The sequence below is a fragment of the Bison bison genome, unplaced genomic scaffold (genome assembly GCF_000754665.1).
Source record: "Bison bison bison isolate TAMUID 2011002044 unplaced genomic scaffold, Bison_UMD1.0 scf7180017864098, whole genome shotgun sequence".
In the NCBI taxonomy this organism is placed as follows: domain Eukaryota; kingdom Metazoa; phylum Chordata; class Mammalia; order Artiodactyla; family Bovidae; genus Bison; species Bison bison.
Window position 1 is genome coordinate 5,357,470 of NW_011494670.1, and position 13,834 is coordinate 5,371,303.

The 13,834-nt window shown below is 38.9% G+C and overlaps 1 protein-coding gene across 1 annotated transcript in view; it reads left to right on the top strand.

The window, feature by feature from the left end:
* The first annotated feature begins 525 nt into the window (after positions 1–525).
* Positions 526–13,834, top strand: part of LOC104987561 (T-cell receptor-associated transmembrane adapter 1) — a 46,827-nt gene continuing 33,518 nt past the window's right edge. Inside the window, exon 1 of the mRNA XM_010838584.1 lies at positions 526–780. Within this exon, the coding sequence (XP_010836886.1) occupies positions 774–780 (7 nt within the window). The 5' untranslated portion in view covers positions 526–773. The remainder of the gene's footprint in view (positions 781–13,834) is intronic.

The following is a 13,834-nucleotide window of genomic DNA, read 5'->3' on the forward strand; positions in this document are numbered from 1 at the left end:
GAGACTCATGTTGCAGGTGCAAGGTTGGCAGGAAAGAAGGCAGGCACCCAATCTCCCAGTGGAGTTAGGTACAGAAGGTACCTGATAAGTAAGTGTTCCAAGTGTGTTAATTTCCTTTCCTCTGCCACACCTCAAATATAACACAACCAGCAGCTGAGCATGCCTGGGGGCTTCTTACCGTTTTCTCCTCAGTTTAGTGTATTTTATTTTGTCTTCATATGACCTCACTTGGGAGGAGATCCCTAGATTTTCTTCTGAGAGATGGGAAATCCTTGTTGTTCAATCGCTAAGTTGTATCCGACTCTTTGCGACCCCACGGACTGCAACACACCAGGCTTCCCTGTCCTTCACTATCTCTTGGAGTTTGCTCAAACTCACGAGTCAGTGATGCCATCCAACCATCTCATCCTGCCTAGTCTAATTTACCCATTGATTTTATTATTTGTTTTAATGTTTGTTAAGTGCTGATAAAAGTTCAAATACCAGGGTACAGAGGCTTGTGGGATTTTACTTCTCACATTTCACAGAAAAGTTTAACAGCCTACTGGTTTCAGATCAAAACTCTAGAAGCCTCCATCACCACATTTCCTGTTTGTAACTGAACAAAGTACACGCAGAAGATTTTAAGAAGAGAGAAAAAACTGAGGTACAGATAAAGTTTACTGACACTTATAACAACAGAGCAACATTACTTAGAAAAAAAAGCTTGCGGGAGTATTTTTAATTCATACACTTGCTTATGGCTGCATAAGGATTTCTCAAAGAAAAAAAGCATGTCAGGTAAGTGGCATTTTAAATTTTGCTCAATTCATATGCCTAAGAATTTACATAATAATGTCTAAGCCTCTAGCAAAAAGATACTTAATAAAGATTTGGAAAGTAAGTTTACACAATTATTTTAAAAGTGTGAGATGAACTTTATAATAATTAGAATGTATTTGAAGTATATCAATGATCGTAAATTGCCTGTTTTAAAAAAGTTGGATAGTATTTTATAACATAAAGCTAAATGTAGCTATTGGGTATGTGTTCCTTGATGCATGGTAAGTTGCATCGGTCACGTCCGACTCTTTGTGATCCTATAGACTGTAGCCCACCAGACTGCTTTGTCCATGGGATTCTCCAGGCAGGAATACTCCAGGCAAGAGTGGGTAGCCATTCCCTTCTCCAGGGGATCTTCCCGACCTGGGGATAGAACCTGGTCTCCTGCATTGCAGGCAGATTCTTTTTTGCTGAGCCACTGGGGAAGCCCCTGTTCCTTGATAATCATCCCATTTAAAGTACTTGTTATTTTTAGAGGATCTTTCCTTGACCTTGCATATTCCTTTTTATAGTTTAATTATAAAGCAAGAAAAGCATTCTGGGATTGACATTTATGCACTGCTATATTTAAAATGAATAACCAACAAGGACCTACTGTATAGCACAGGGGACTCTGCTCAGTGTTCTATAACAGCCTAATCAAGAAAGGAATTTGAAAAAGAACAGAGACATGTATACATATACCTGAATCACCTTGTTGTACACCTGAAACTATTAATAACATTGTTAATCAACTATACTCCAATATAAAATAAAGTTAAAAAAATAAAGCAGGTTAGAAGTAACAACATTCTAATTCCTTACACTTTAGGCATTATCTTCCCAGAAATCAATTCAATCATCAACTTTCAGAGAGATGACAATTTGCAAAGGCCAGTGAAAATACCATCACCTTTGGAATGGACTATAAGGGTTGAATCCACATTTATTAGCCTAATTTCTGCTCCACATTGACTATCATTCCTCCTTTATTCTTTAATGTACTTTTAATTTCTTTTTTTTTAAGTTTTTTTTTTAACTTTACAATATTGTATTGGTTTTGCCATATATCAACATGAATCCGCCACAGGTATACATGTGTTCCCCATCCTGAACCCTCCTCCCTCCTTTTTAATTTCTTTAAATAAATGTTATAAAAGAAAAGTGAAAGTCTCTCAGTCCCTTCCAACTCTTTGCGATTCTATGGTCAGAATACTAGAGTGTATAGACTTTCCCTTCTCCAGGGAATCTTTCCAACCCAGGGATCGAACCCAGGTCTCCCACATTGCAGGCAGATTCTTTACTAGCTGAGCCACAAGGAAAGCCCCAGAATACTGGATTGGGTGGCTTATCCCTTTTTCAGCCGATCTTCCTGACCCTGGAATCGAACCAGGGTCTCCTGCATTGCAGGCGAATTCTTTACCAACTGAGCTATCAGGGAAGCCCCATTATAAGAGAAGATATGTATAATATATAAAGTAGGAGAAGTGTGGAATACAAATGAAAAAATTTCGTTTCCATCACTTTAGAAAATATTATGTTATATTTCCTTCCAACTTTTGCTTCTCTGTATTCTACTTGGTTTGCTTTTCATAACTAAAATAATAATGTTTATAAAATCATATGTTCAGTGTTTTTCACTAACATTATCACCATCTCCATCTTCATGGTAACTTCTGCTTAGTTGTTTTATATGAATGCACAGTGACATCAATTGAGTTATAGTTTACTTAGTCATTTGTTTATTGTTAGACATTTATGTTGCATCCAGTCTTTTTGTATTTTAAATGACAGAGGGATGAACAACTCTGTAGCTTTTTCTATATTAAGGATATTTTCTTAGGAAAGATTCCTAGACGTAGAATTACTGAATAAGAAGTTATGAACATTTTAAGTATCATTATTGTCAAATTGCTTTTCCAAGGTTGTTGTCAATTCACTCTCATCCTAGAAGTGTTTCTCCTTAACAAGCTGGTCTCAGTTTTATAAATCTTTACTAATTTGATAAGTACAACATGCTAAGCCATTGTTTAATATGTATTACTCTGATTATAATGAAAATGAACATTTTTGCATGGGTTTTTAAACTGTTTATAATTCTATCATTTGTGAATTATCTGATTATATCTTTTGCTTTTAATTGTGCTAATAGTATTTTTAATATCAATATGTATGAGTCATTTGTAGAAGATAATAGATATTATAATATCTGTGAATTTGCTTCCCAGTGTTTGGTTGATGGATTTTAAAATTGATTGATTGGATTATTCCACAGGGAACATAAATTGATGTATGATTTTCACAATTCTCTTTATCTTTCCCAGGTACATGTACATATATTAGCAAAGAACGAAAACAATTATACCAGTTTTGCTAGTGCCCTGCAGAAATGAACATAACAATACTATGCATAATTGCTATGAGCTAACAGTCATGGGGAACTTGGCAAGTGTGGGAAGGCTGAAGGCAGTGAATATGACATTCAACTATTTCCCATCAATTAATTTTAAATTTGGAGGAGATGATAAAATTTTCTCCTTAGGATTTCATAATTTATATTTAGATTTTTTCAGTGTAATGCAGGAGTTCCTCCATTAACAATTAAGACCTAAAATTCCACAGAAGATAAAATATGTACAGTATTTGCCATTAAAGCCTCATAGATCTTAAAAGCCAAGAAACAAAATGAAACATGCTTAATATGAAAGGAGAGACTCAGATTATAGTATTTTTTAAATTAAATAGGTGAAGTAAAGGAGAAAATAAATGTGAACACCATGGAAAAGTGAGATTATTCCTAGTTGAGTGAAAACAATGTATGAAAAATAAAATCCAAAGTTTTCCTTCTCTCCTACCTAAATGGCTTGTTGGTAAAGAATGGGCCTGCAATGTAGGAGACTCCAGTCCAATTACTGGGTCCAGAAGATCCCCTGGAGGAGGTCATAGTAACCCTCTCTAGTATTCTTGCCTGGAGAATCCCCAGGGACAGAGGAGCCTAGCGGGCTACGGTCCATGAGGTCACAAAGAGTCAGACACGACTGAGCGACTAAGTACAGCACAGCACCCATGGCTTGTAGTCCCCGCATCAGTAAATATGCCAGCATCCCGGTTCCTACTGTGCTTCTGTATTCACATAATCAGGATTAGCTGAATCAAATGGCAAAAAGAACTCCTTTGGGCTGCTATTAATTTAATTTAAACAATGATTCACTCTAGTTACACATTGCTGTTTTTCGAAGGAAAAAAAAAAAGATTTTCATTGTCTTTACTCAGTTTCTTTTCCCTTGAGTCTCAGTCATCTTTTGAGAGCAATGAAAGCTTGTCTTTTAGAGACTAGATAGGACTTATTTATGAATCTTTTGAATGCAGATGTTCTTTAAAAGTAGGTCCAACACAGTCATTTAATTAAGTAATAATTGATAGTGATCTTAAGAACAGTTAACCCAGCAATGATTGTCACATAAAGCTCACAACTCTAAGAAATAAATACCTACAAATTGCTAGTTAATAATAAATAAATATTGAACTCTTTTCCAGACATTTTTTTCATTTAATTTTCTCAGCATTCCTGACTTAAAAAGGAAAGAAACAATTAACAGGCCTTCTTAAAACATTAAAGAAGTGTAGTAGTTACAGTATTTTGTTGGATGAAGTTGCACACACCTGTGCCATCTTCAGAGGCTCTTACCAAGGTGGTTCTCCCGCAGGAAACAGTAAGTACATATACAAGATGGAGCAGCTAAAAGTACAGAAAAATACAAATTCATCTACAGTAGGGAATTTGGCAGACTTCAAAATCCCAATAGGTCTTCCCAAGCTTACCAATTCTGAGTTTAATTATGAAAGAAATGACGAGTCTAACACTAGAGGAATCATAACATGCTGTCTTAAAATCTACCCTCTGTCTCACTCCCCTATGTACACTTTCCTCAGGTAAAATCAATAAGTATTGGTTAATAGGAATCATGATGTACTAGAAAGAGGGGACCTTTGTGTCACATAGATGGTTTCTGAACACTAGATTTATAGTTGGCTTAGTGTGACAGTCGGGCTTCCCTTGTAGCTCAGCTGGTAAAGAATCCACCTGCAATGCGGGAGATCTGGATTTGATCCCTGGGTTGGGAAGATCCCCTGGAGAAGGTAATAGCTACCCACTCCAGTTTTCTGGCCTGGAGAATTCCATGGACTGTATAGTCCATGGGATTGCAAAGAGTCGGACACAACTGAGCGGTTTTCACTTTCACTTTATGGTGAGGGTCAGTGATCTGCAGAAAGTCACATCTTCTGCCTCTTTCCCTATACACTGTTCCAAAATAGACGTTCCAAAGCTTCATATTGCTAATGTCCCTCTTCCCATCATGGCCCCTTCCTAACATGTATCATTCACTTTTCAAATAACCTATTCATAATAGGCACATTTAAGTTTGGCAGTTTTCAACTTTTGCATTAACAAGTTTATTATTTACTTGAAAGCCTGGGACTAGATTTGAGAATCTCTTCCAGTGATCCAGTCCATGATTCTAATGCCTTTTATTGATGGGATAATGCATATGGACAGTAGTGGCAGAGGCTGTGTAGACAGTGGCAGTGTGCAACAAAGAGTCATCAGTAATGTGCCTAGTTTGCAACCAAATGATCACCACAATAAGAAATGTTCATTTCATGAGTAGAATCCATGGAGACTGTAATATCAGAACTTTTATGTTGAACTATCAGTTCAGTTCAGTTGCTCAGTTGTGTCCAACTCTGTGCGACCCCATGGACTGCAGCACGCCAGGCTTCACTGTCCATCACCAACTCCTGCAGCATGCTCAAACTCATGTCCATCGAGTCGGTGTTGCCATCTAACCATCTCATCCTCTGTCATCCCCTTCTCCTCCTGCCTTCAATCTTTCCCAGCATCAGAGTCTTTTCCAAGGAGTCAGTTCTTTGCATCAGGTGGCCAAAGTATCTGAGTTTCAGCTTCAGCATCAGTCCTTCCAATGAATATTCAGGACTGATTTCCTTTAGGATGGGCTGGTTGGATCTCCTTGCAGTCCAAGGGACTCTCAAGAGTCTTCTCCAATGCCACAGTTCAAAAGCATCAGTTCTTTGGCGCTCAGCTTTCTTTATAGTCCAACTTTTATATCCATACATGACTACTGGAAAAACCATAGCTTTGACTAGACAGACCTTTGTTGGCAAAGTAATGTCTCTGCTTTTTAATATGCTGACTAGGTTGGTCATAGCTTTTCTTCCAAGGAGCAAGAGTCTTTTAATTTCATGGCTGCAATCACCATCTGCAGTGATTTTGGAGCTCAAGAAAATAAAGTCTGTCACTGTTTCCATTGTCTCCCCATTTATTTGCCATGAAGTAAAAGGACTCGGTGCCATGATCTTAGTTTTCTGAATGTTGAGTTTTAAGCCAACTTATATTTAAACTCGGAGAAGGCAATGGCAACCCACTCTTGTACTCTTGCCTGGAAAATCCCAGGGACGCAGGGGCCTCGTGGGCTGCAGTCCATGGGGTCGCTAGGAGTTGGACACGACTGAGCGACTTCACTTTATTTTTTCACTTTCATGCATTGGAGAAGGAAATGGCAACCCACTCCAGTATTCTTGCCTGGAGAATCCCAGGGACGGGGGAGCCTGGTGGGCTGCCGTCTATGGAGTCACACAGAGTCAGACACAACTGAGTGACTTCACTTTCACTTTTCACTTTCATGCATTGGAGAAGAAAATGGCAACCCACTCCAGTGTTCTTGCCTGGAGAATCCCAGGGACGGGGGAGCCTGATGGGCTGCCGTCTATGGGGTCACACAGAGTCGGACACGACTGAAGCGACTTAGCAGCAGCAGCAGCAGCAGCAGCAGCAGCAGCATATTTAAACTACTACTATTAGCCCCTGGTGGGTTTTCCTGCTGGCTAAGCTGGTAAAGAATCTGGTTGCAATGTGGAGACCCGGGTTTGATCCCTGGGTCAGGAAGATCCCCTGGCAAAGGAAATCGCAATGAATCCAGTATTCTTGCCTGGAGAATTCCATGAACAGAGGAGGCTGGTGGGCTATAGTCCATGGGATCACAAAGTCAGACATCACTGAGCAACTCGCACACACACATTGGCCCCTGGTAGTTGAAAGCTAGTTAGAAACTTCAGTCATAGTTTTCCTACCTGACATTGCCTCACTAATAACGTCCCAAAACTTTTAGTTTTTTAACAGTATAGATAACTAAATTAAAATTGTAATTGTATAAGAGTACTTTTTAAAAGCTATATGAAAGTAATTACAATTAATGAATAATGGTAATAAAGATTGCATTTGTTAGGCAAGAAATTTTAGGTACTTTGCACACCCACTGTTATAAGAGGCACTGTTAGTATTGAACAGACACCCTCATGGGCATACTGTATATGGGAAGTAACTCAGTAAGAGGAGGTAAAGTATATGTGTGAATCTGTATACGTGAACATGTACACAAAACTACCATTCAAGTTGAAAATCTCCACCATTTAGTTATTCAATATCTTCTCATCTCTGTGTTTTTTGTTTTGCTTTCCAAATAGGGCATTTATTGTTGGCAATCAAAAATTTTGAAACATATCAAGAGTGTCCTGAAATACAAAGCTTCCAAATAAAAATCTTCCTACTTTTAACTCTGATCGCTTTACAAAAGAAAAGTATCTTGGGCAATAGAAGGGTTACACAGGAATCATAGACTCCTAAAATCAGGGGAAAACTAGAGACCATGTGAAGCAAATCCCTACATATTAGAATTTAGCCTGTTTTAAAACGTCTGCAACTGATAAAGCAAATTTACTGTTCTACAAATGACAAAACCCAGCCTAAAGGGATGTACAGTGCGGTCCAAGTTCTTTCCTTGGAGTTGCTGATGTATTTCATGAAAATTATTAGGGCTTTCCTAAAGCCTTTAGTCGGAGAAGGCAATGGCAACCCACTCCAGTACTCTTGCCTGGAAAATCCCACGGGCAGAGGAGCCTGATAGGCTGCAGTTCATGGGGTCATGAAGAGTCGGACATGACTGAGTGACTTCCTTTCACTTTTCATTTTCATGCACTGGAGAAGGAAATGGCAACCCACTCCAGTATTCTTGCCTGGAGAATCCCAGAGACGGAGGAGCCTGGTGGGCTGCCGTCTGTGGGGTCGCACAGAGTGGAACATGACTGAAGCAACTTAGCAGCAGCAGCAGCAAAGCCTTTAGTATAAGTGTAATCTTGTTATATTGCTTTGGTTATTTCTTTGCTGCTCAGAGCAAAATTATCTTCTTGTAATAATTAATGGATGAGGGAAACTTCATCAGTGAAATATATTTTTGTGAACGATAAGAATTTATAGCTAGAATCAGTGTAATTTTAAAATGAAATTAGGATTTTCTGCGTGCTGCTTTGAAGTACACCTTTTCCTACTCTGCTGTATTTTATCTACACAAAGCACAACTATTTATTGAGTATATACTAAATACTAGATTCTGTGGGAAATGGAAAGGGAAAAAAAGGTAAGTACAAAGGAGACTGATTTTGTTCGTTTCCGAAGGATGATTTTATTAGTTCTCCCAAGGATGATAAATTCTAGAGATTTATTATATTTTCTATGTGTTTATTTGCTCTCTTACCCTTCGTCCAGAAAGAGAAGTATTAGTATGTAGAATAGTACATATAAATAATACATAGAATAGTACACATAAAGGAGAACCAAAGAAATCAGTACAAAGAGAAAAAGAGCAAAGGGTACAATTAATTCACAAAAGTGAGCAGCATATAATCCTATTGCGTGTCAAATGATATACAAGGTTAGACATATGATCAGTGACAATATTGACCAGTGACAATATTCACATGGATTATTAGAGTTAAAATTTATCCTTTCTTGAGGAGATCCCCAGAGTCTTATGCATTTTGTAACATGGTCTGAGTTACAAGTAGGAAGATTTTCATTCAGAAGCTTTGTATTTCATGACATTTTTTATACCAGTGATGTATTAAACAATATCTTCTAGTCCATAGCATCTCTATAATTAATAAATTCAACAGCAAATTTCATACAGTTGGTTCTTTTTCTTAAAATAAGTTTTATTTTGTCCTGATAACAAAGGCAGAAATTGTAGAAAATGGAAGATAATAAAAAGAGCAGTAAAGAGTTAATTTTTATTTTCTGACTACAACCTGAAGTTTAGCTCTGTTGCTGTTTTACACAGGTCATCAGCTGAGATGGAAGTAAGTTCTATATTCTCTTAAGAAATCTTGGGAACTTACCTAGGGCATGTTCTGGTGTAGAAACAATCAAAGCCTCCATTCAGAGGTTGACCTAAGGAAGATCCGCAGGGAGAGTCAAAAAATCTTCCAAAATCTGTTTTGCACCTTTTAACCATTTGTATAAATAAATGAATGATCAAATCCCTAAAATATATGACATGATGATTAGATGCAGTAATTCTAGATGGCCAGTGTGATCAATGCAAAGAAATAGAGGAAAATAATAGAATGGGAAAGACTAGAGGTCTCTTCAAGAAAATTAGAGATACCAAGGGAAGGTTTCATGCAAAGATGGGCACAATAAAGGACAGAAATAGTATGGACTTATCAGAAGCAGAAGATATTAAAAAGAGGTGGCAAGAATACACAGAAGAACTATACAAAAAAGATCTTCATGACCCAGATAATCACAATGGTGTGATCACTGACCTACAGCAGACATCCTGGAATGTGAAGTCAAGTGGGCCTTAGAAAGCATCACTACGAACAAAGCTAGTGGAGGTGATGGAATTCCAGCTGAGCTATTTAAAATCCTAAAAGATGATGCTGTGAAAGTGCTGCCCTCAATATGCCAGCAAATTTGGAAAATTTAGCAATGACCACAGGACTGGAAAAGGTTAGGTTTCATTCCAATCCCAAAGAAAACCAATGCCAAAGAATGTTCAAGCTACTGCACGATTGCACTCAACTCACATGCTAGCAAAGTAATGCTCAAAATTCTCCAAGACAGGCTTCAGTGGTATGTGAACCATGAACTTCCAGATGTTCAAGCTGGATTTAGAAAAAGCAGAGGAATCTGAAATCAGATTGCCAACATCTGCTGGATCATCAAAAAAGCAAGATAATTCCAAAAAAAAAAATCTACTTCTGCTTTATTGACTATGCCAAAGCCTTTGACTGTGTGGATACAGCAGAAAATTCTGAAAGAGATGGGAATACCAGACCACCCGACCTGCTTATTGAGAAACCTATATGCAGGTCAGGAAGCAACAGTTAGAACTGGATATGGAACAACAGACTGGTTCCAAATAGGAAAAGGAGTACGTCAAGGCTGTATATTGTCATCCTGCTTATTTAACTTATATGCAGAGTACATCATAAGAAATGCTGTACTGAATGAAGCACAAGCTGGAGTCAAGATTGCCAGGAGAAATATCAATAACCTCAGATACGCAGATGACACCACCCTTATGGCAGAAAGTGAAGAACTAAAGAGCCTCTTCATGAAAGCGAAAGAGGAGAGTGAAAAAGTTGGCTTACAGCTCAACATTCAGAAAACGAAGATCATGGCATCTGGTCCCATAACTTCATGGCACATAGATGGGGAAGCAATGGAAGCAGTGACAGACTTTATTTTCTTGGGCTCCAAAATCACTGCAGATGGTGATTGCAGCCATGAGATTAAAGGACGCTTGGTCCTTGGAACATAATCTATGACCAATCTAGATAGCATCTTAAAAAGCAGAGACATTACTTTGCCAACAAAGATCTGTCTAGTCAAAGCTATGGTTTTTCCAGTAGTCATGTATGGATGTGAGTATTGAACTATAAAGAAAGCTGAGTGCTGGAGAACTGATGCTTCTGAACTGTGGTGCTGGAGATGCAACCAGTCCATCCTAAAAAAATCAGTCCTGAATATTCATTGGAAGGACTGATGCTAAAGCTGAAACTCCAATACTTTGACCACCTGATGCGAAGAACTGACTCCTTGAAAAAGACCCTCATGCTGGCAAAGTTTGAAAGCAGGAGGAGAAGGGGACGACAGAGGATGAGGTGGTTGGATGGCATCACCGACTCGATGGACATTAGTTTGAGTAAGCTCCAGGAGTTGGTGATGGACAGGGAAGACTGGCATGCTGCAATCCGCAGAATTGCAGAGTCGGGCATGACTGAGCCACTGAACTGAATTGAATTCTAGAGGGACCATTTCTAAAGCAAGGCTATGCTGTGCTAAGTCACTTCAGTCCTGTCTGACTTTTTATGACCCTGTGGACTGTAGCCTGCCAGACTCCTCTGTCCAGGGGATTCTCCAGGCCAGATTACTGGAGTGGGTTGCCATGCCCTCTTCCAGGGGATCTTCCTGACCCAGGGATTGAACCCGAAGCTTTTGAGACTCCTGCACCGCAGGCAGATTCTTTATCACAGAGCCACCAGGAAGCCCAAGCAAGACTACAAGTCACCCTTAATTTGGCCAAAGGTAAATTATTAAAACATCTATTAAATTCTTAATTGTAGGCAGTGCAGCTTTTTGGTTAATATGCTATATTCTTAGATAAGTTATACTATACTACACTATATCATTTTCTAGGCCCCAAATAAAAAGAAATCATAAAGAACATCTACCAAAAACTTATTTGAGTTTTAAATGCAGGAGTTAGTCTTCCATTATTTTCTGACAAAGAATAGCTAAAACAACTATCTCATGAGGCAAGTCTTGATTTATGTAGATAGAACCTTGTTGTCAGCTTATAGGAAGACATCCATTTTTCTGTTCTCATAGTAGGAAAGTGTACATTTAATACATAAAAGTAAACATATGAGTTTTTTAAGGTAAAGGTTGAGAAGAGAATGAAAGCACATCTCCATTTCATGCTTTTCAACATGATTATGTGGTCTGTGAAACTGTTTCTACTCACCCTGACTCTCGTGTTTTATGCAAGCATCCCAGTTTTATGCAAGCATATGTATCCTGGGTTGCAATAGAGTTCACAGCTTAGCTCAGCTAATGGTATTTTCTAAATTCCTTTTTTCACGAGATTTTAATGGACACTACTCAAACTCCTCAAAGACTGATTTTTTAAACCAGAAAATAAAAATTTACCTTTATAGTTGTGACCACCCATAAATTTAATCAGATAGCCAGCTGTTAGCACTAGCTTACTTGTATCCTAGGATACAACTTATAGGTAGATTTTTTGCAAATACAGGCTCAGGGCAAAGAGAATTAGGATGGTAAATTGATGAGTAGCCTCACCAAAGCGACAATGAGTTACTCCTTTCTCAGGGGTTGTTTCCTAGCTTCTGGGAAATAGGTCTTCTTCTCAATAGTACTAGATACAAATGTAACAGAATCTTCAATCTGTCTTTTCCTGGGTTGTGGATGTGTCTAGATTTGATACTTGAGCAGAACCCTTCTGTTGGCCCTGCTTATTAAGTTGCCCTCTTCACTTTACTCTTCATTTAGTCAGTTGACACATAATTAGTGAGCACCTACTTGTGCTGAATAGGATATAGAAATAATAGTAGGAGTCTTACTATTATGTGTGTTCAGTCGCTAAGTCATGTCCAACTCTTTGTGACCCTGTGGACTGCAGCACACCAGGCCCCTCTGTCCCTCACTGTCTCCTGGAGTTTGCCCAAGTTCATGTCCAGTGAATTGGTGATACCATCCAACATCTCATCCTCTGTCGCCCCTTTCTCCTTTTGCCTTCAATCTTTCCCAGCATCAGGGTCTTTTTAAATGAGTCAGCTCTTCACATCTGGTGACCCAAGTAATAAGATAATAACAATAGCAATAGCTACCATTTATTGACCATTTTATTAGTGAGAAACATCATTACACAAATCTCTTTATATGAGTCTTATTAACAATAGGTGCATTGAGGAAATTGAAGTGTGAAGATAAAAGATCAATAAGATACTCTTTCTCTCCTTTGGGAAGTTCAGTCTAGCAGGGAGGAGTTTTTATACGTAAATGATTATTTTGATATTTGTTGAAATGTAAAGGGATATATGAGATGTTACTTGGTGAGGGACAGGTGGTACTGAGTGAGTGCTTCAGAGGGAAGGCACTTTTGAAGGATGACAAGGAATTTGTCAGATGGCCAAGGAGAAAGGTATTTCAGGAAAAGGGGCAAATGTCCAGACATAAAGTATGGTCTCTATTGAAAATTGCAAGTGCTTCAGAATGATTGGAGCATGGTCTATTATTGGGTGTGTATAGTAGACAAGTCCTGAAAGACAGACAGAAAACTTAAAGTAATATTTTGTAGAAATAACTTTGCCGACAGAGGTCTGTATAGTCAAAGTTATAGTCTTTCCAGTAGTTGTGTATGGATGTGAGAGTTGGACCATAAAGAAGGCTGAGTGCTGAAGAACTGATGCTCTCAAATTGCAGCATTGGGAGAAGACTCTTGAGAGTCTCCTTGCACAGCAAGGGGATCCAATCAGTTAATCCTAAAGGAAATCATCCCTGAATGTTCATTGGAAGGACTGATGTTGAAGCTGAAGCTCCAGTACTTTGGCCACCTAATGGGAATAAGCCAGCTCATTGGAAAAGACCCTGATGCTGGGAAAGATTGGAGGCAGGAGGAGAAGAGGGTGACAAATGATGAGATGGTTGGATAGCATCACCAACTCAATGGACATGAACTTGAGCAAACTCCAGGAGACACTGATGGGCTGGGAGGTCCCTCAGGCTGCAGTCCATGGCCTTGCAAAGAGTCGGACATGACTTAGTGACTGAACAACAATGACAAAACTCATGGTAAAGAAAGAAAAGGGATTCCCAGGTGGCCCAGTGGTAAAGAATCCATCTGCAATGTAAGAGACACGAGTTCAATCCCTGAGTCAGGAAGTTCCCCTTAGAAAGAAATGGCAACCCACTTCAGTATTCTTGCCTGGAAAATTCCATTGACAGAGGAGCCTGGCATGCTACAGTCTGTGGAATCACAAAGAGTTGGACACACCTGAGCACACAATCGGAGAAGGCAATTGCAGCCCACTCCAGTACTCTTGCCTGGACAATCCCACGGGCAGAGGAGCCTGGTAGGCTACTGTAGTC